The 22,702-nt window shown below is 37.2% G+C and overlaps 1 protein-coding gene across 1 annotated transcript in view; it reads right to left on the bottom strand.

Moving 5' to 3' along the window:
• Positions 1-2,455: 2,455 nt before the first annotated feature.
• Positions 2,456-22,702, bottom strand: part of GABRA4 (gamma-aminobutyric acid type A receptor subunit alpha4) — a 65,761-nt gene continuing 45,514 nt past the window's right edge. Inside the window, exon 8 of the mRNA XM_039218181.1 lies at positions 2,456-3,036. Within this exon, the coding sequence (XP_039074112.1) occupies positions 2,503-3,036 (534 nt within the window). The 3' untranslated portion in view covers positions 2,456-2,502. The remainder of the gene's footprint in view (positions 3,037-22,702) is intronic.

The following is a 22,702-nucleotide window of genomic DNA, read 5'->3' as shown; positions in this document are numbered from 1 at the left end:
TGCCTGGGTGGCTCAGTCAGTTAAGCATCCGACTTCAGCTCAGGTCATGATCTCACAGCTTGTGGGTTTGAACCCTGCATCGGGCTCTGTGCTGATGGCTCAGAGCCTAGACCCTGCTTCAGATTCTGTGTCTCCCTCTCTGTCTGCCTCTCCCCCGCACCTGCTCTGTCTTTAAAAAAATAAATAAACCTTAAAAATTTTTTTAAAAGGAATCCTTGGTTAATTTTGCCCTTTCTCTTTGTTGGACACCTGACTTGTTTTAAAATTTTCTTCATAAACCACAACAACAACAACAACTCATAGGCTCACCTGGATCCCTTCTCTACAAATCTAGTATCACTGATTTTTATCCCTTTAAAATCTGTAAAATTTACAGGAGAGGAATTTCTTTTTTAAAAAGGAAGCCAATAAAATATATCTTAACAATAGGCCAATATAGAAGTAAAGAGTATATTCTTCACTAAAGAAATAAAGTCCTTTCATTGGAATAATAAACAATCATAGATTCCAACCACACTTTCAAGCATTGTCCTCAAGGCTAGAAATCTACTCACATTTATAAAATAATTTGTGATAAGCTTTTTTATACAAGTACTCTTTATTAAGTATTTACATATACACACATTTTATTTGGCCTCATATTACTGGTGTCAATTTATAAATGAGGGCTTGGATTCGATGAATTCTAAAGCACCTTTCAGCCTTAAAATTGTTAGTGACTCTAGGATATACCTAGAGTGATAGCAAAAAAAGGAATCCTCAGATATGACTGACAATATTTGGCATTTGAACATTTTACAGTTCTCATATACAACCATTCCAAGGCAATGTAATAATTGAAAGACTAATGTCAACTAATTAATATTTTCTTTTCTAAAAAAATAAGAGAGTCTGCTTGGAAAGTGGAAATTTTCATCAAAATTCTCCCCCAAACATCCAGAATACATTCATTCACACAACCCAGATCAGGAAGAAGAAAAATCTGGAAGCAATGCAACAAAAAACAAGACCTAGATTTAGTGTCATAAGACACCTGCAAGAAATTTAATTAAGTTGTTAAGCCTACCTAATGAAAAAGAAAAGTCAGTATGTGAAAATCCTGATAAACTGCATAACAGAGTCAGCAGAATCCTACCCCTTAGCTATGAGTTTTCTTCTTTACTCCATTCCTTTGCTACTCCTTTAATTTTAAAATACTCACCCTAGTTATGATACTGTACAAAAAAAAATAGCCCCCCCAACACTAAACTTCCCAGAAATACAAAACTACAGACACAAAAACTTCCCAGAAGATTAGCATTTCACGAGCCAAAATAGATCTATGTTTGGAAAAGCATCTAAATGGCCTTGTATTGAGTTCCTAATTCTGATGATTCTGTGATTCTGATCAAATTCTATCCTACTATTCTGATCAAATTTGAGACAGATAATTTATATGATCTTACAGTGCCCAGATCTTTGCTCTCTGGTAGGCAGTGCTTCTTACTTAGAGAACCATCTGCACACATTTTCATATTATTTTGAAGTCAATTGCTAAGGTTGTGCTAACGTGTTGCCCCCTATTGGTATAAGAGAAACAAATGTTTTCAATAAGTTGTCAGACTCTAAATAAATTTCTTCCATTAAAAAATGCAATGTTCTCTGCTAGCTTATGGTTCATTAGCATGCATTGACTGTTCTACTATTCAAGTAATATTGTAGGTTAAGGTGAAAGAGCTTTCCGAGAGAGACAGTGTCTAGCATAGTGCCTGGAACACAGTAGGCTCTGAATAACTGTATGTTGAAAGAATACGTAACTGAATAAACTACTGTCAAAAAGAATTCATACAGTGAGTTAAACTTTGGCTCAAAGCACAGATTTTTCAAGTCAAGTGTTTCAAGTCCTGTTTGACCAACATAACACAGGGAACACATTTTCCCTGGCCTCCATTTTTGTTTTTTTGATACAGGAGAGGTTTCACTCTATTGGTCGGTATTTGTTTTGTTCCATTTTCCTTTTAAAAAATGTTTCATTCAACATAGAAAGTCCTTTCCTTGCTGATCCTAGAAGAATCTCCAAAGGTCACTGCATGTGATATCCAATAGACAATTCTGATTAAGGGCAGCGCCACTGGGAAATTTAAGGTTGTTGTTTGATATTCATAGTGTATATTTAAAAATGTCATGGTCTATTTTCGAATTCCAATGCATAAATATGAACCACGTATCTCTAATAGCCCTATTTCTCTTGTCCCAACTTTCCAGGATGGTCTGTATTTCATCTAATTTGATTGCTGAATTGATTCTATTCATATCATTTTTCTGAAATGAAAGATGGCTCACTCTCTCTTCACGGAGGAATGAATTAACTCTCCCAATAACTGGCTTGGATTTTTTTTTTGACTGTAAAAATTACATTGACTTTTTATTTTAATAAAGAACAATGGTTTATCTTTAAAAACATGTAAAAAGGCATTCTGCATTGAGTTCATCATCTTTTAGGAAACTATTCTAGCAACAAAATTACATTAGACTTTCTGATTTCTCCATAGTGTCTTTAGATAAATAAACAACCCAATAGACCATGTTAAATGCCCCAAATGTTACTGGAAAGAGAATACGGGCATATTTGTCTATTTTGCTTGTGCCAGACCCAGATGGCGGGGGGGCAGAGGGAGTAGTGGCTGCTGACAACTTCCCAGAAGCCCCTGTGGTATTAATAGTGGTCTTAATTCGCTCCAGTCTTGATCCAAACACACGTTGGGTAGAAGCAGATCCAGCAGAAGCCTGTTGGGGCACATACCCAGTTCTCCCAGGAGTAGAGGGAGGAGCAGATAGAGGTGCTCTTGCGGCAGATATTGTTTCAGCTGCATTTGCATGGCTGAATGGGTTTGGACTGGAAGCTAAGTAAGACTGTGATGTGGCTTCAGAAGATCCTGGATTAATTGTGGAGGATTTGCTCGAATGGTTTCCCACCTCAGTTCTGTTGCCAACATCAGATTCCGAGTGAACCAAGGCATTTGTTCTTTTTCTCATATTCAGGTTGGCATTTGTGTTCTGAAAAGGTATATTAAAAAATACATTGATTATGTCATTCTATGTAGATTGATGCAACGTTAAAGGGAACAAATAATTAAAATTAGTTGTTTCTATGAAATAAACTTCTACTGACATGCTATAGCCGCTCAGTGTAAATGCTTAAAAATACCTAACAAAACAAAAACAAAAACAAAAACATGAATACATTTGAAACTCTGAATCAAAAATCTTCTATTTCAAAATATTGTCCATTCTTATAAATAATCAGAAGTTAAATCTATAGAAAGATTTGGCTTTTAGAACTCTCAACTAGAGTTATGCTTGATTTTATCTGAGAAGTTCATGATGATAGCTGTACAACTTCTTTGTTCAGTTTTATTGTAAATGATATTCTGTGAGATAGGTTGTATACAGTTCGATGAGTTTTATATATGTCTGTTTTATAAACAGCAAGAACTGTACTTACTCTTGTGCATAGAATAACAATAATAACCATAAATATGTGCATGGCATTCCTTGCAAAAAGGAGACTCCAGAAGTTTAAATTTCTAAATCCCTGGAATTTATTTTCATAAGCTTACACAGGCACATGCACATTATTATAAAATCCAGAAGGTCTAATGCATTTTATTTTTTCACCACAATAATGAAAATACAATGGAACATTAATTTTAGGCTAAATTTTATATGAGATTCATAAACAGCATCACCATATCATTGCATAAATATCCAAATTCAAACTATTTACCAATAAAGAGGATTTAAATCAAAATGGAACTCACTGTTTTCCATCAAATTATTTTATGTGTAGAGCAAGACTATATTTGAATACAGATGCATGATAAAGTTTAAAATTAATTCTGCCTATATTCTGACAGGCACGATAAATAACTGGATAGCCAACTATAGATTGTCCATGCTAATGAAGGAAAGCAATTGCTCAAATGATTCCCAAAATAATCATGTCTGTCTTTAGAATATACCATGAGTCTTTCAAAAATCTTTCCTCCTTAATTATGTTTATTCTAAGCTACATTAAGGATATATTATTTATAACTACTTTCTATGCCCTCTCCCCTTACCATTTTATGAAATAGGTGGTGAGTGAGGAGATGAAGAAGGAGAAGTGAGAGAGAGAAAGAAGACCAGCTCACAGGTGGGCGGTTAGAAGGAGATCGCATACAAGGAATGTCACAGATAATATTACATACAATTAACTGAGAGCTCATTTTACAGAGAAATGTTTATTCTACAAATAGAATCCTTCTTCAATATCACACCCATCAAGTAGGTTGAAAGTGTTTAATCCATATGTAATATATTTGTGAATTATGACTACAAGTTTGCTAAGTAGAGAAAGAATAAAAGCCTCACAAAATGTAGAGCGAAAACAGGATCTGAGAGGTTTACAAAGCATACTTCATGTCGGTTTCGAGTATTCTTCTAAGCAGGTTACAGTTGAACTCATGAGAAATTGTAGTCTAACATTTGGCATCTAATGTTTGTGGAGAAAATTGAAACAAAAATTGACATCAACATAAAAGCTGAAGATACCAGGGATGCGTGGGTGGCTGTCAGTCAAGTGTCCAGCTCTTAGTTTCAGCTCAAGTCATGATCCCCTGGTTACATGAGTTTGAACCCCTCATCAGGCTCTGTACTGACAGCGTGGAGTCTGCTTGGAATTCTCTCTTTCTCCTCTTTCTCTGCTCCTCCCCTGCTCATGCTGTCTCTGCCTCTTTCAAAAATATATAAACTCAAAAAAAAGTGCTGAAGATATTATTGTTTACCCTGCACTTTTACACTTTTCCTCAACAAAGCATATTGTATCTGTCAATTAATCCTTAGATTCTGAATCCCTTTTTACATAAAGTAGTAATAGTTAACTAACATTAATTTTGAAATGTCATATACACAGTGAGGAATATACAGGACAAGGTATATCCACAACATGTAAAGAGCTAACACTGTCATTGACAACATGCATACCCATACACATGATGCAATCAAAATCAAAAATATAATAAGTAAAATATAGCAAAGGTCAAACTGCAGTAAAATGCTGAATATATAAAGAGAAGGAAAGAGAGTAAGAAAGGATCAATTAAAAAGCAGGAAAGAAACATATATTTTCAAAAGTAATCTGATAATTTGCATAATGCCTTCTTCTACCATAAGTTAGGTTGCCCAAAATCGTGACAAACCTGTAAAAATCCCGAAACCAAATTCTAAGAATTAGAGACTTCTACTTCCGATTAAAATGGAGTAAAGGGACTGAATTTGCTGAATTTACTCTCCTGTATAAATGACCAAAAAAATAATAATAATAATAAGAAAAACTGGACAAAGATATGTGAAACAATTGTTTTTTGAAGACACCAACCATTAGACAATATAGAATCATAATCAGTGAGAGAGAAGAAGCAAACTTGAAATTGTTTCCATGTTGTGGTAAAAAAGAGGAGAATCCAGGAGAAATCTGACAGATTCCCTAAACTGAGAAGATGGACCTGAAAATCTGGGGAAATAAAGATGGCTAAAACTCATGGGACAGAGTAACAGAGAAGAGTATATAAACAAATCAATAAATCAATAAAAAGCAAGTAAGTAATAAGAGAGAGAGAAAGAATTCCAAAAATTGGAGAGTACTCATTGACTATTTTGCTAGCACAGATCAGTTTGAGTGTGATGTACTACCCTGCCATAAAAAGAACCCCCTAAAAGGATTCGAAGAAAGTACCTAACACACAAAGCCAGGGATAGGGCATGTTCCCACCAGCGAGATTACAAAATCTCACCATCCCTGGAGCGTTTGGTAGAGTACTAAGAATGACCTTGCCTCAGTAATATGGACTAATTAGCCCTAAACACACACAACTCTAGTCCTGCTGAATGAATTTTAAAGGTAAGACCTGAAACGATGAAGCTAACTGTAAGTGACTTAGCTGGGCCCCAGAAGAAAGTGCAAGAACATTTATAGGATTCTGTCTTTTTCCCTCTAGATCAATATCTTTCTGGAGCTTCCTGAAATCCCAACTATGAATCATGTTCTGCATCTCTGATTAAATACAAAAATTGCACAAATGTTTCCTACTTCTTCATATTCATGCCCCATGTGATACGAATGTCCCACTTCTCCCCCATCAAGAGATGGAGTTTATTTCCCCCCACAGTCTTCCTTATAACTTTTTCTGGCTAACAGTAAGTGGTAAAAACGATGGTGTTCCATTTCTGTCTTATCCTTAAGAGTTCTTGCTAGCTTCCACACTCAAACCACTGTTATCAACACCACTAGAACCAGCTAGGACTAGACTGCTGAAAAGATCCTTTGGAGCAGAGCCAATCACCCCAGTGAGGCTATCCCAGGTTACCCAGCAGCAAGCTGATCACTAGACACATGAATTTGCCCCAGCTAAGAGAGGATGAACTGCCCAACCAAGCCTAATCAAGATCAACAGAACTTCCTAGTTAACTCACAGGCCTGGGAGCAAAAGATAATGTTTATGCATCCCACTGACATTTTGTACTTATTTGTTAATCAGTATTATTGTGGCATTAGATAACATGTTTAGACCAATTGAATCAAGGGTCCCAAAATAAAGTAGTGCCAAACTTCTAGTGAGGAGAACTTCCTCAGACTTTCTGGGATAAGTAGAAGGCCAACATACCCAGAATTCATCAAAGGCCATTAGGGGGCCCTGTTGCCTAACTCCACACACTAGCTAAAGGACCAAGATATTCTTAAAGAAACAACTGTATTTTAAAACTGGAAGAAATTTTAATATTCCAGTTCCTCATTTTACATTAGAGGACAGTAAGCACAGAGAGCTTATGTCTTGATAGAAGTCATACAGTAAGTTACTTGCTGAAGTGTTTTTACCATGTTGTACAGCCTCTCGATAAACAAATGTAGAGGCATTAAAAACTTAATAAACTACACCTATCTATTTGAGTCAGTTAAGTATTTGTAGTAGTCAATAACATTGTTAAAAATTTACTCAAGACTGAGGGGTGTCTGGTGGCTCAGTCAGTTGAGCATCTGACTCTTGGTTTCAGTTCAGGTCATGATCTCACAGTGAGGGTTCAAACCCTGTGTCAGGCTCCACACTGACAGTGCAAAGCCTGCTTGGGATTCTCTCTCTCCCTATCTCTCTCTCTCTCTCTCTCTCTCTCTGCCCCTCCCTGGCTCACTCTCTCTCTCTGTCTCAAAATAAATAAATAAACTTAAAAAAATATTTATTCATGTCTTGAAAATAAGAAAGGAGTGTAGTATATTCTTTCAATGTCATAGTGGAGCACTGCTTAATAAGTCCACCCAAGGATTATTAAGCATGTGGGGGAATTTACCTGAGTTTGATTTTACTATTTAATATTGGATTCAAGTGCAAACACTGTGAAGTTACATGTTAACTTGTAGATTCCTGTCCAGTAGAAAAGATCACTGAAGGTTATGGTTTTGTTGCCCTGTAGGATATTAATGACTTCTATATCTAACCCGGTATTTATCCTAATACTCTTTTTCTTAAAAAAATGGCTACTTTTAATCCTTAAAAAGATTTCAAACCAGTTTTATCATTAATGTGGTTCCCTTATTAGTTAATAGTCGGGCAAAACTTTGACAGATGTCCATTTCATATTTGTATGAGTTCTATTTCTGATGATTTAAAAATTATATTTGGACCATATATACTATTATATTCTCATGGCATCTACTATCATGACAGCTACTTATAAATATCACAGAAATTAAGCATAGAATTGAAGAATACACCTGGAGAAAAAAAATGATCTAAAGCCAAAGAGATAGGATCAGTCTAAGGTGATTGAAAAAAAGAAACACAAACACAAGTATGCACCTGACTGACACTGGCATATGCACCCCAATATTTATAGCAGCATTATCAACAGTAGCCAAATTATGGAAATAGCCCTTATGTCCAGTAACTGATAAATGGATAAAGAAGATGTGTGTGTGTATATATATACTTATATATGTATATATATATATATATATATATATATAAATACACACACACACGCAATGGAATACTATTCGATGATGAGTGAAATCTTGCCATTTGCAACAACATGGAAGGAACTAGAAGGAATCACACTAAGTAAAATAAGTCAGTAAGAAAAGGACAGATATCATATGATATCACTCATATGTGGAATTTGAGAAACACAACAGATGAACATAGAGGAAGGGAAGGAAAAATAAGAATAAAACAAAGAGGGAGGTAGATCATAAAAGACTCTTAATTTGCTGGGTGGGGAGATGGGCTAAATGGGTAACAGGCTTTAAGCAGGACAATTTTCAGGATGAGCACTGAGCGTCATAATGAAGAGATGAATCACTGGGTTCTACTCCTGAGGCCAAAATGACACTGGATGTTAACTAACTTGAATTTAAATTAAAAAAAAAAAACAAATAGAAAAAAAAAGCAAGAGACCTTATGAAAACTGAGGGAGTGGTAGGAAGGGCGCCACGAGGATTACTACTCCAAAACAAAGATCAAATCTTTCTATTCTCGGTTTAAAAGCATTAGTGAGCTTTTAGAGTATAAAGACTATCTTAATATATTAATCACTGTAGGCAAATGCACACAGCAGGTACCTACTTCATTTTTAAATACATTTTATCAAAATGGATATATTACAGAATCAAGATTCTTTTTCAAATTTAAAGTAATTGAAGAAAAAATATCAAAAGTGTTCTGACCTCCAGATTATCATTCCTTTGTTTATGGGGCAGATTTGTAGAATACCGCAGAAACTACCTAATGTGTATGTTACGCTGATGCAACCCCAAGTCTGATTAAGAATGCCTGAGGAGTCTCTATACTCATAGATCAGAACGCACACATAGGAAACTAGAATTAGACTGATTTGGGGCTTTCATCTTCTCTTTCTTCCAAGCACCCAAACGATACCCAAGTCATTTTGTCCTGACTCTCATGGTCTACTATGTAAAAAGTAGTTGTCCTTTTCCATGATGACAAACCACAAAAAGGGTGAGAAGTCAGCTGACCTACCTGGCACTGGATTCACCAGGAATACTATTCACACAGTCTTCGAACTTTGGAACAACTAATGTGTCTGAGTGATGTAATGTTGAGATTTGAGTGGCATCATCAGTATTCAGTATTCAGCAGACACACAGTGTTTACAAACAAGAAAAGCACCTAAGCTTCGTCTGAATTTTTAAAAAATGATTTAGCTTGAAATCATTTTGTCATTAGTCACAATAGCCCAAAGCAAGGAAACTGGTGGGAGAGAGATGCGAGGTGGCAGACTCAAACATTACCAACAAATTCAAGCAGCAACAGGCAAACAGGAGCAAATCCAAGCCATTCGTCAATCATGACTGTGATCTGACACAATTTCTAGAGAAGTATTATCAACGGCAAAAAGAAAATTCATCTCAATGTATTACTCTAGCAGCAATGACATAAAGCGGGTAAGGCGAGCTTTGTAGAATACACACTACATTCACATTGCTTGCTTCAGAAGCTAATGAAGTTTAATAAAACGTAATTTAACCCTTCTAAATTAAAAACAAACAAGGCTAGTAATGAACAGGTTTATCTTTCAGAATATCAATGAGTCAAATATGAGAAAAATCCAATAATGTAAAGACATTTATTCTGGGCCATTCTGACAGGGCTGCAGGGGTGAGCCACATATCTTACTTAATAAGGAAATAAACAAGTAGGGTGGAGCAGCTGAAACTTATCTCCAAGGTAATGATTTACTGAGGACTATCATTAGTGTTTTTAGAAAATGCTATTGTGTAGAAATGAAAAACATCCCCTCCAAACAAACATGCGAAATATTTCATAGTTACCAGGGGACTCTATCATACATTGAACGGCAAAATGCAGAAATGAACATTCTGGGTACTCTATTTATTGTATTTCATTTTCTCCCAATGTTAGCATTTAATTCAATGTTTGTATTTCCATAATTTATGGAAATACTATTTCCAATATCAGGCACTGGGATAAAAGAAAATTATATCTTCAATTTGAAATTACCAGAAAACAAGAGCTTAAAGGATTCATTCACTTTGTCTTTATATATTTAGAAGTTGAAAGTTTAAAATATTAGGATTTTTCGAAGACATGCAATGGAATAATGCAATTGTTATTTCATAGCAATTCTAGTGCTTCTTCTTATTTGTCAAGATTTGTCTATTAAATATATTGCTCTAATAGAAGAAATCTCTTTGCCAGAGATCTCAGCAGTCAGAGCAGAAGTTCTCAGCTTGATCAAGTGGACTTGACCAGAATGATACCTAGAATTGCCCCAGGAGGTTCATCCACCCATGCTCCCAACATAACCCTGGAGAGGGTGGAGGGCAAAGGACATTCCACTCATTTTATCCAAGTGCAAACACTAACTTGAATGAATCTTTTCTTGATCGTTAGCGAAAAGCAGCATTATGGTCATTCTAAATGTTTATAGGAATAATTGGGGAGCTAGTTAAAAACTCAGTCTCAGATCATATTTGTAGGGGGTCTTATTCATTAGTTATGTTATTGCCAATCATCACAGATCAGAAATTGGGAAACACTGGCTAAATAATTAGGACTGTGTGCCCCCAAATCAGACAGACCTGGACACAAGCACTGAATTTGCCATTTGCTAGCAGTGAGATATCTGGCAAGTTACTTAACTTCTTGAAACCTCAAGATCTTTGCCAAAACTGGAGTAATAATGGTACCTTCCTTATAATGAATAAGTAAAATAATACCTGAAAGGTCCTTACAATGTCTGGCACCAAATAGGCATCAAACAAAATAGTCCGGCAGAAGGCAGATAATGAGAGTCTGGTCCCCACAAGAAGGGATATCACTCATAAATACATCACCACAGTAAATAAATTTTTAGAAGATGTTATCTGTATTTTTATAAAAATATGGCCACCCTTTCTATAACTAGAAAGGTGGGGGAACACCGGAGCAAAGGGCATTCTGTGGCACAGGAAAAAGTCAGTCATGAAAAGCATGTTGCTGGCTGAAATAAGAAATAAATATGAGGAAATACAAAATCCAGTACAAAGTTAAAATACATATTGGACACAGTGAATGTGGAGTTTCAACACTATAGTAAATCCCATAATGTAATGTGTGAGACAAATATAAAAAGCTCTTCTAGGAGGTAAATAGCAATAGCAAGAACAGCAGTCATGGCTGCCTTCTGCTGAGTGGTTCTTCTGCAACTGGTGCTCAGCTGACGTGCTTTAAATTAGCTACCCACACTCATACATCATGTTCTCTATAGCCACAAGTATTTCAATGTCCAAAAATGATGTGGGCTCTATAAAAGTATTTCATGTATTGTATCAGATCACTAGTCTCTTTCTGGAACTTTCCAAGTATTAGTGAAGTCTAGAAACTAGTAATCGGGGAAACACCAAAGACGGCGGGAACCATTCTATTGCAACCTAGAGGAGGATATTCCTACCACACCCATGAGAAGACATACACCAAACATTAGCTCAAAAGAAGAACTCTGGCAACCTCTTTGGCTGGCCCACTTTCTACATATAATGGGATATTAAAAAGCATTGTGTCTGTGAGTATATTCATCAAGCACTATGGTATCACTCTCTTTTATCTTATTTTAATAACAGAAGCCAAAAGGACTTTCTTCCACATTTAAATTGGATGCAGGAAATGGGGCAGTGAAGGCACTAGACTTGGGAAAATAGAAGGCAACAAATGCCAAAGAAGGTAAAATCATCAAAATATTAAGAGGTTGTGTTCAGTACTATAGACTGAACTGTGTCCCCTCAAAATTCATATGTTGAAGTCGTAACCACCCACTGTGTGACTGAATCTTTAATGAAGTGACGGAGGCTGTCTCATGTCATAAGGATCAAGCCTTGATCAGATAAAACTGGTATTGTCACAGAAGAAGAAGAGGCACCAGAGAGTTCTTTCTCTGTATTAAGAGAGGGTAGAACAAGAAGGCAGCCATCTAAAAGCCAGAAAGAGCTCTCGCCAGAAACCAAACCTGCTGAAACCTGGATCTTGGGTTTTCTAGCCTTTAGAACTATAAGAAAACACATTTCTGATGTTTAAGCCATCCAATCTATGTTTTTGTTATGGTAGCCTGAGCAGACCAAAACAATGATCTAACTTCAATAAAACTCAATTGAGGTGTGTTCATTTTCATATTTTTTTAAATAGTGAATATTAACTGACCTTCTCATAAGAAAGAAATAAAGAAAACCAAACAAACTTGCAGGTCTCTCCTTTCAGATATTTTCTTTGTTTCTAGTCTGTTCTCTACTCTCTTCTATGCTGAGTTTAATTTTCTGATAACCCCAAATCCTGGACAGAGTTAAGATACAATACATGCAAAGAAATTGAGATGCCTTTGACAGGAGTGAAGCGTTGATTTTTTGGTAATATTCTTAATTTTTCTTGATGAATAAAAATACTTACCTATCTACCAAGAGCATCTACCTTCTTTTCCCAAACTGTCCTATACCTAGACAGAAGATTCCTCTGGCTTCTCTTCCTTTCAGCTTCTCTTCCCTCACATCTGAGGAATTGGGTAGTTAACTGAGGTTTTTAATCTTCTAGTTGGGACTTAGCTCCAGATCCTTCTTAAATATTTTTTTTTATTTATTTATTTATTTATTTATTTATTTATTTATTTTTGAGTGAGAGAGAGACAGAGCGCAAGCAGGTGAAGGACAGAGAGGGAGAGAGACACAGAATCCAGGCTCCAGGCTCTGAGCTGTCAGCACAGAGCCTGATGCGGGGCTTGAACCCACATGAGATCATGATCTAAGCAGAAGTCAGATGCTTAACCAACTGAGTCAGCCAGGCGCCCCAGCTCCAGATCCTTCTTAACTAGCCAATACTTCTCCCTAAATATTTATGCCTCTTTTCATATTATAACTTGAGTATATGACCCCCCACTACCCCTGTGTCAGTGTATTTATTTAACTATTGAAAAAGTGTCATCAGTAACATAATTTAGAACCTTTCTTTTCCACATTTCCAGATTTTCTTAAACCTTAAAAGAGTTAATATACACAGATATCTGATAAAACATGGCCAAAGAAATCTTACTACCTTTTTAAATCCCTAACTTGGGTGGCTGAATCAATTTATTTATTTTTTTTTAAAGTATTTTTATTTATTTCTAGGAGAGAGAGAGACAGTGCGAGCAGGGGAGAGTCAGAGAGAGAGGGAGTCACAGACTGAAACAGGCTCCAGGCTCTGAGCTGGCAGTCAGCACAGAGCCCGACACGGGGCTCGAACCCACGAACCGCGAGATCATGACTTAAGCGAAAGTCGGACGCCCAACCGACTAAGCCACCCAGGCGCCCCGTGAATCAATTTATTTTTTAAAGCATGCTCATTATTCTGTGGAAATGATCTGTCTGAGCTTCAAAATATTCAGAAAATTACATTTGATCTTTGAAATCATTCAGACAATGCTTTTTTTTTCCTTAATATAGATTTGTTACGATTTGATCATAACAAAATTGTCCTTTGAGAAATAGCCACCCAGAAGGATTGAGGTTCATGCCAACCCTCCAGGAGGCTGATAAACCAAGTAGTTTGAGTCACAATTTTATCTGCATTAGCAGAGGCAACGGGGGCACTATCCAAAAAGCAGTAATTTATCAAGACCGGACTTTCAGTATACTTCCACTGGAAGGAAGCATTTCATTTTTTTATGTTTTTTTTTTTTTAAATTTCTGAAAGAGAGAGAGAGAGACAGCATGAGCAAGGGAAAGTCAGAGAGACATGGAGATACAGAATCTGAAACAGGCTCCAGGTTCTGAGCTGGCTGTCAGCAGAGCCCGATGTGGGGCTCAAACCCACAAACTGTGAGATCATGACCTGAGCAGAAGTCGGACGCTTATCCGACTGAGCCACCCAAGCACCCCCGTAAGGAAACATTACAAAGCTCAAGCACTATCAGTCACATCCCTTTGTAAAATCATGGCTATGCAGTGTAAGAAAGCCTTTGATGAGCCAAAAACCTTACCTAAAACAGGCTGAGTTTCTCTGCAATATTAGACAATGTTTGCCTATTGAATCTAAACATTTATAATAGCTCCAAAAGATTTATTTTTAGGAAAAAGAGCTCAAGTGCCATGCTTCATCTCTTGTTGGAAGTGAGTAGCAGAAGATCTACAATTAAGTGCATAAGCAATAAAGGACTTATTAAAGGCATTGATTTGCCCCAGTATTAATTTATCTAACATATATGTATTGAGTGTATTGTATGTCCAATTTTTCAAGTTATTTTGCTGAGAACTGGGAGTACAGAGGTAAAAAAAAAAATACAGTCCTGGCAACTTCTCTCAGGAATAAAAAAAATTACAATAATCAGTAAGGGTCATAAAGAAAAATTAAAGATATTAGGGAGTATATTACTTAGCCCTATTGCTGAGAAAGTATATTTTAGAAAGTGACACATAAACTGAAACTTTAGGAATCAATGAGGCTTAACCAGGTAAAGAAGGAAGGGGAAAGGAAGGAAGTACCTTATGGCAGTGAGGACATTCGGAAGATTTCTCTCAGTAGCATAAAGTAAGGAAGGCTGAGAAACTTCTTTGTCTGTTAAAATGTGAGATCTTTTGAGGATGTTCTAAAGTCTTCCTTTTCTTTTCTTATTTTTATATTGTTTTGAAATGGGCAATTAAGGCAATGCTTTACATTCATGGCTACTCTAACATAATTAAGGTCTGATACTAGCATTTGCCAGACAGAGATCATGAATCTCCACCAACATCTCTACAATGTATTGAGTGCTTAGTAAGGAACAAGCACTACACTAAATGTTTTTCACAAATAACCTCACATATTCCCTGCAATCACCTGTGAGATAGTATTAATATTCTCATTTTTTCCAATGAGGACACTGAAGAGTAGAAAAGTCAAGTACATCAGCTAAGGTAAGACAACTAAAACTGGGTAGAGTCATGTTGTGAATCACAAACCCACCCACACGTTTAACCACTTCTGGACACTGCCTACAATAGCAAATGCATTATAAATGGCTTGGTTTTTGAGAACTGATTTTATTTACATTTATTTGTTTTCTATCATAAGCCAAACAGTGTACTATGCTTTGACTCACCAAAAAAATCTCTCTCTGATTAGTCCTGACTTTCTAGTTTATGCAAAAATTGTTCTAGAGTCTGCACAGATTACTCTTTCTCCCATTCTTCCATATATTCTTCCTACTCTTTTGGTGCTTATTTGTCATAACATGATTCTAGATATTACTTTGTTTATCTCTACATTTTTATTTTTTAATGTTTATTTATTTTTGAGAGAGAGAGAGCGAGCATGAGTTGGGAGGGACAGAGATAAAGGGAGACACAGAATCCAAAGCAGGCTCCAGGCTCTGAGCTGTCAGCAGAGTCCGACACAGGGCTCAAACTCATGAGCTGTGAGATCATGACCTGACCCAAAGAAGTCGGACACTTAACTGACTGAGTGACCCAGGTGTCCCTGTATATTTTGAACTATTTTAAAATGAACTGTTTTAAAAATGAATCAACACTCAAAATCTGTATCTTCTATATGATGATCTTCTGCAAGAGGGAAGCTGTGCCTCAACCTTCTTCGACAAACTTTCTCTTAAGTTGGAATAGAGCACTTTCAAAAGACATTTAAAAATCTACTCCTCAAACACCTGATATGGGAAAATTGAAACATTTTCCCCTTTGGCATATAAGACATTGCAATTGCAACTTTAATTGTAACCCAGAGAAGGTATCAACATAAGCAGTAGCTCTAGTTCCTGATTTGAGAATGATTTTTCAAACGTGTAATTATCTACAAGTAATTAAAGTTAATGAAGTTCAGCAATGCGTGTGCCAAATTATGTATAAAGTTAATGTGTATACATATGTGTATGCAGTAGAAGAGGACTCATTAAGCCACCTATTGTGTATGCTCTTATATTTTCAAAATCAACCCCTTTCTCTACTCTTTACGATTGGAAGCACAGCCAATTGGTCATAAAGCAGATGTTGAGTTATCCCTTTAACACGATTCATTACAAAGCTAGTCCATCTACAGTAAAACAGCGCATTAGGTCAGAACAAATCGATACTCCACCATGCGTCTAGTTGGTAGCTCTTACATTATCAAACAGATGACCCCCCCCTCCCAAAATAGCTGAAGCCATTCAGATATTCTCCAGAAATTATTTGACTTGTCCTAAAGAGCAAGTGCCATGTACGGTTTCCAAAAGGGCAGCAACAAAACCATCTAACATTGAACAGGGCACTCGTGCTAAAACAGCTGTTTATCCAAAGTGAACATTTCAAAACTTTCGTGAAGCCTGGATAATCTTACTTGAGCTAGAAAATAAGGTATTAGACTATTTTGCATGTTCTACCACTTTATGACTAGAAAGACAATTTTGCACTTCAGTAAAGGCAGATTGCAAATTTAGCATGAATTGAACCAGTAGCTGAGTTGCAATTTATGGTAAATGGCTCATCAGCACATTAATGTATGCCACCAAGATAACCACTTCAGCCAAGCAGGCCAGAAACTACATGACCCGGTAGGCAGCAAGAACGATGTGCCCTCCACAAACATCTATACAATGAATCTTAAAACCAAAAGCTACCAAATGTCCATCTCCATTATCATTCTTATTGGCAGCATGTTAGTAGTTAAAAACCGAAGTCAGGACCATAGGTTCTAAAATCAGGTAGATTCAAGTTTTAGATTCTGCCAAATACTAGTTATGTGACCTTGGGGGAGTTATTTAGTTTCTTTGGGCTTCAGATTTCTCCTGGGTAAAATGAGGATAATCACAATAAGTACTTAGAGTTACTAGTGCGTAGTACTGTAAAGCCGTTGATGCACTATGAGACCATGGGAAACAATCAGTAAGTGTTAAGTATTAATATCATATTGTTATCACTTCATATCCTAAGATAGAAATGTGGATAGTCCCTATGAGGCAAAATATTATAATAGAAGTTTCCACTATTTCTATCCTCAGATATTCACTAGACTTTTTCAATAGAACTAAACATTTAATGAATATTGTAACTAAACACCTCAGAAAGTGTTGGAAATATAGGGAACACTACATTTTGTGCTATGTTCAAAATTCATTGTATTTCCTCTTTCTAGATGGAGACAACCAGCTCCATTCTTTGGAGCAGTGCTAAGAATTGGCAAAAACCCAACTTGCCCAGATCTGCCAATTGTGGGAAGAGATAATTAAAGGCTCCTGTTTAAAAGGTTTCTTTCTGGGCTGATGGATGCTTGAAGAGATATATGAAATCAGGAATCCTGTGATTTTGTTCTATGTAATTATATTAGCAATTTAAAAAATATTTGCACTTTCTCAACACAACAAACTAAAATTTCTTGTACATTATAAAGAAGTAAACAATATCAACATCCACAATTCCTCAAGCTTTTTACCCCTTCCAGCTATTGTTCCTTCTATCACTGCCAGTTTGGGGAAAATTGTCTACATTTACTATTCTTGCTTCTTCATCTGTCATTTACTCTTCAACCCATTGTTATTTTATACCCCCTCCTATCTTTCCTTTCTCTGTCTCCAGTCTCTCCTTCTGCTTAATTCTGAAATGCTATCTTTCCATACAGTTCAACTCTCAGGCATCTCAGTTTTCTCAATCTTTGGGTAACTAAACCTGTCCAGTGGCTTGGATTACATTCTTTATATCAATATTATAAAATCGATGTCTGTGTCCCAAAGTTTTCTCCAACCTGAAGCCCCATATATCCAGGAGGATATCAATCAGATATACTAGAAGCATGTCAAAAATTTAGTTTATTAATTCATCTATCCATTCACTTATTCATATGTGAATTATTTATATGGCAGACACTGTTCTGAGCTCTGGTGATACAAAAGTGGAGGAAAGGCCCCAAACTCTTGCACTTATGGAACATACTTTTTTTTACCAAAGTCTAATCTATATACCAATTTGTTCATATCCAATGAACCCAATGTATTTATCCTAACAAATACATCCCTCCTGTTGTTTTCTAGATCTTAAAGACTGGCACACTCTCCAGCTAGTTCTACAAGCTACAACACTTCTACCATTCTTGACTACTTCTGCTTTATTCTTTTGTGTCCGATATCTTGAATATTTTTCCAATCTCTCTAGTCTTCTTCACAGCCTTTATAAAGGCAATCAACATTTCTCATGTGGCTACTGCACAGGCTATTAAAATTCTCAGACCCAACATGCTTATGAGTCTTCCCTCTCTCTACTCCCCACTAAAATAATATTTATTGTAATATTACAATAAATCTAGTCACATTACTTCCGTGCCTATGTTCTTTCAGTTGGCACTCTACTGTTTTCAGGAAAAAAACCCTAAAATACTTATATGGCAGCATAACTCTCTACACGATCTGGACCCTGCCTTCCAGTCAGTCACATCTCCCTATTATTCTCAAACCCTCCGTTTAGCTGCCCCGGGGAACCCTCGTGTAGCATATGCTATTGGTGACTGGTGTGTACTTATTTGGTTTATCCAGGATATCACTCCAGACAAGATGATGGCTTGCTGCCTTTTTCTGACTAAGGGGTACTCTGTCTACAGAAGCTTGGTGTGGGGGGAGGGCTGGACCAGAAGTTCAAGAAAGTCGACATCCCTTGAGTAATCTTAATTAACAAGAGGCAAGACTAGGTAAATAAGTATCCTGACTTCTTTGTCAACCCGTGAGACAATTCTGAGGTGTGTTCCTCACATACTCTGAGAGACTCTCCAGAATGATGAGTAAGTACACAGTGGTAAATCTGCTCATTAATCATACTTTATTGCATTTTTGCCCTCTCCATCTTACTTTCCTCACAGAGCTTCTTGGGATCACCTCAAAAATAAAGTGCTTGGACATAAATCCTTGCAGCAGAGCTCTGCTTTGGGGGAAACCCAATTAAAGCACCTGGACTCTAGCAGGATGCCATCATTTAGTTCTACAAGTATCAGCTGTATTGTCTTGCTTCTGAATCTTTGCACATACTCTTCACTGCCCTCTTTCCCCCATCTCCCTTTTATGCTTTCAAAGGCTGTGCTCAGCTATTGATTTCTCTGAGAAATTTAATGCGACACATCCACCACCATCATCAAAATACTCCATCACAGACATGCTAATCTGAACTGCTGTATCTTTACATAGGATTTTTGAATGCTTTTTTCTAGCCTAGCATGCAGCATACTGTGTGAGTGTTCCTCCCAAATATGGGTTCCTTAGGGCTGCAGGGCTCTTATGTATTCCTTTCCCTGCTAACTAGCACAGTACCAAGCACTAAGAAATATTCAATAAAAATAAGTCAAATGAAGAATAAATAAAAGATGAGCAAACTGCATTGAAATAAATCAACAACAAAATCATTCCCTCCTGTACAGTCAGAACAGCAAAAATGAGTCTCACACAATGTGTCTCAGGAGATAAGTAGTTGGCAAAGCTATATAGCCAAAAGCAGAACATTTAAATCCACTTGAAAACCAGATGACAGTCATTTATTCTATCCAGATGATACTTCCTTGGCTACTACAGTAGTTAATGAACTGTTTAATGAGTCAATCCTGGAATATTAACTGATAACTGGAATTAAATGCCTTTCCTCTCCCATTTCAGACATCTGCTTGTTTAAAAGTATGACTGAATGATTGCTATTGAGTGGAAGGGCATCACCTCCTAGATCAACTTCTACATTCCTCTTGCCCTCTGCTGCTACACAGGAAAAGCATGAGGCACTTGAGCACTAACCTGCTTCTACGGGACCAAAGCAATGGGAAATGGGAGTCTCTCCTTGAAACCACATGAAACATGTAGCCAGCAGCTGAAATAGCTTGTTTAACAAGGACTGGATTTTTCCTCTCAATCATAGTTCTAAAGCTATCAGTTATTGAAAAGCTGATTTTCAAAGCACACACTAGAACAGCTTTTCTGTACAGCTGCAATGCTATTTAAATCTTCCATGAATATATCCACAAACCCAAGAAAATTCTAAGCTGAAATATTGCTCTTAGAGAGGACACACTAAAATAAAACCCTATGGGGGAAAAAATCCAGAAGTGAAATATGGTCATTAATTTTAATATTGAAATGATAAAATCAGGCATATGGCTTCTCCTCTTCCAAGCCAGAAGAGCATTTGAAGTCATTTTTTGGAAGGTCAGCTTAGAAGGGTCTTTTGTGAGACTTTGATGGACATTAGCAGTCTGCGTCACATCCATTCTTTAACACACCTCAAAAATGTGGATCCATGTCCCACCTTGTGGTGTGGTGAGGCTAGAAGTAGATGTAGAATACGCAGTAAAGGCAATGCTTTGGAGACACAAAGCTGATCAATAGAAGGCAAGATCATCCTTGGAAAGAAATGACTCTTGACCTCAACTTCCTGCTCCAGAGTAAATCTCAAGTCCTTATCTGCCGCACCATTGTGAAACTCCCAGCACCCCACCTGGGATCCTGGCAACACTGATATCACACTTTAATTTCCCATTACCAGCCAAATCATTCTTCTGCTGTGGTCAAACAGTCCCACTGCAACCATTCAGGCTGCCATTACGGTATTTTATAATATTGATACATCTTTGAATTTCACCATAGTGGAAACTTTTAGACTCTAGCCAACTAGTTGCGATCTGAGTTTCCTTCATTTAAAACACTCAATTCCATCAAATTACCTGCCAAATGAAATTATATTGAGCACCAGTCCCTATAGTAAATATTTTGGAGCCATTTGTTTGGAGGCTGTTGATGCAAGCAAGCTGACATTGTATTTTTAAAAAGTTCACTGAAATCACTGACCAAAGAGAAGCCATGATAAGAATTGTTCTATGCCCCCATCAAGTATTGTGTAGCCCTGGGGGTCACATCTGCTAATGTCTTAACTCCCAATATAATGGACTTTCCAGGCCAGGGCCAAAGGAATGCTTGCTAAATTACTGATTCACTTCAAATAAAGAAAGGACACACTATTCCATGAATATGCAGGATGATGATAAGACATAAGATAAGGGGTGTACCCAGCCTCAATACCTAACACAATTCCTGCCACAAATTAACACTCAACAACTATTTGTTGAATGAACAGATGAATGAATGTACACAAGCTGAGGTCCTGATGTTTAAGAAAGGCTTAACAAACACCAGTGTATTCAAAGTTCCACTCAAATGTCTTGAATCATCATTGGACCATAAAGCATGAATATAAAGCTCAGCAGGACCAAAGAAAACTTGGATCTAATCCACGTTCTAAAGCACTGTGGAATTAATAAGTAAAAAGCTAATGCCATTTTGAGTTTTTGTTATGCTATGGAAACCTGCGAGTCCCTTGGTTTTAAAGTAATTTTCCAGCATACGAAAATCAGAACTTCTTTCTCATGTTGTTCTTTCCTTTGTTTCCATAGGAAACAGTGACTTCCAGGCATCTGAGATGACACAACATAGATTGCCAAATTGCATGCCACCCTGCAGTTGCCAAGGAGATAATGTATGTCATTCCTACAAATAACATGTTGCTCACGCCTTCATTTCCTTTATCTAGCTTTTAAAGATATTCTTCGCCTGAACTGAATTCAGATAACGTTCACAGTGAACTGATGGAAACATTCCTTTTTTAAAAATGTGTTTACCCCATTCCCCCAAGACACTTGATAGCATCACACATGCTGTCTGTGGAAGGTCTGAGCATATTTTATGCTGATTTTGGAACCAGTGATTCAGCAGTTTTCACTGGAAAAAAAATGCATCCTGAATTCTGTCTGCTTGCATTCTAAGTAAAGGTTCAATTAAATCGACACCTGGCACTAACATATTCCAGTTTGAAATGGCCTCCCACAAAAGCAGCTGCACTCAGTTGAATTTACATAGGAAGGAAAAGAAGGAAAAGAATTCTAGCAAGCAAAGGAGGGAAAGATGGATGGAAGGAAGGAAGAAAGGAAAGGAGGGAGGGAACGCAGAAGAGTGGGAGGAAAGAGGAAAACATATTTACTGAGCACTTACAGTATTCCAGATTAAACATCTGTAAGATGAACCAACAGAATTAGAGGAATTAAAGATCTTGGCTGACATCATCCCACTAGCAAGAGGTAGAGTCAGTATTTGAACTCATGTATGTCTGACTTTTTAAAAAGCGTGCATTTTCCACTTATCTAGTGCATAACAAATCATCCCAAACAGTCCCTTTCATGGCTCTGGAGGTTGACAAGGCAGCTCTCACTCAGTGTCTCTCAGGTGGTTTCAGTCAGAGTGGCTGGGACCGGAGTCACCTTGAAGGTGTCCTCTCTTACATTTCTGGCAGTTGACAATGGGCCTGTCAGCCAAAATACCCTACCTGTGGTTTCTCCAAGTGGCCTGGGCTTTCTTACAGCATGATGGCTGGGTCCCAGCAAGGAGTCTTAAGAGAGCCAGCCTCGGTGTCATATAGCATCATTTCTACTAGGCTCACAGTCCACCCGCCAAGGGTACTTAGATTGAGGGGACACAGACTCTAACTCACATTGGAAGAAATGCATGTCAGGTAACCAGCGGAGGAGGGGGTCTTAGTACAAGCACCTTGAAAAACATTTTCTGTCACAATGTATTTTTTGCAATGTCCAAATGCCTCCAACAGCCTGAGATCCAGGCCACACAGGCTCTCTTTACTTGGTTGGTAGAGTTAAGTCGGGGAGGGAACAGT

Source organism: Hyaena hyaena, unplaced genomic scaffold (assembly GCF_003009895.1).
Source record: "Hyaena hyaena isolate Hyena2069 unplaced genomic scaffold, ASM300989v1 scaffold_738, whole genome shotgun sequence".
Classification (NCBI taxonomy): domain Eukaryota; kingdom Metazoa; phylum Chordata; class Mammalia; order Carnivora; family Hyaenidae; genus Hyaena; species Hyaena hyaena.
This window is presented reverse-complemented; position numbering and strand designations above follow the sequence as displayed.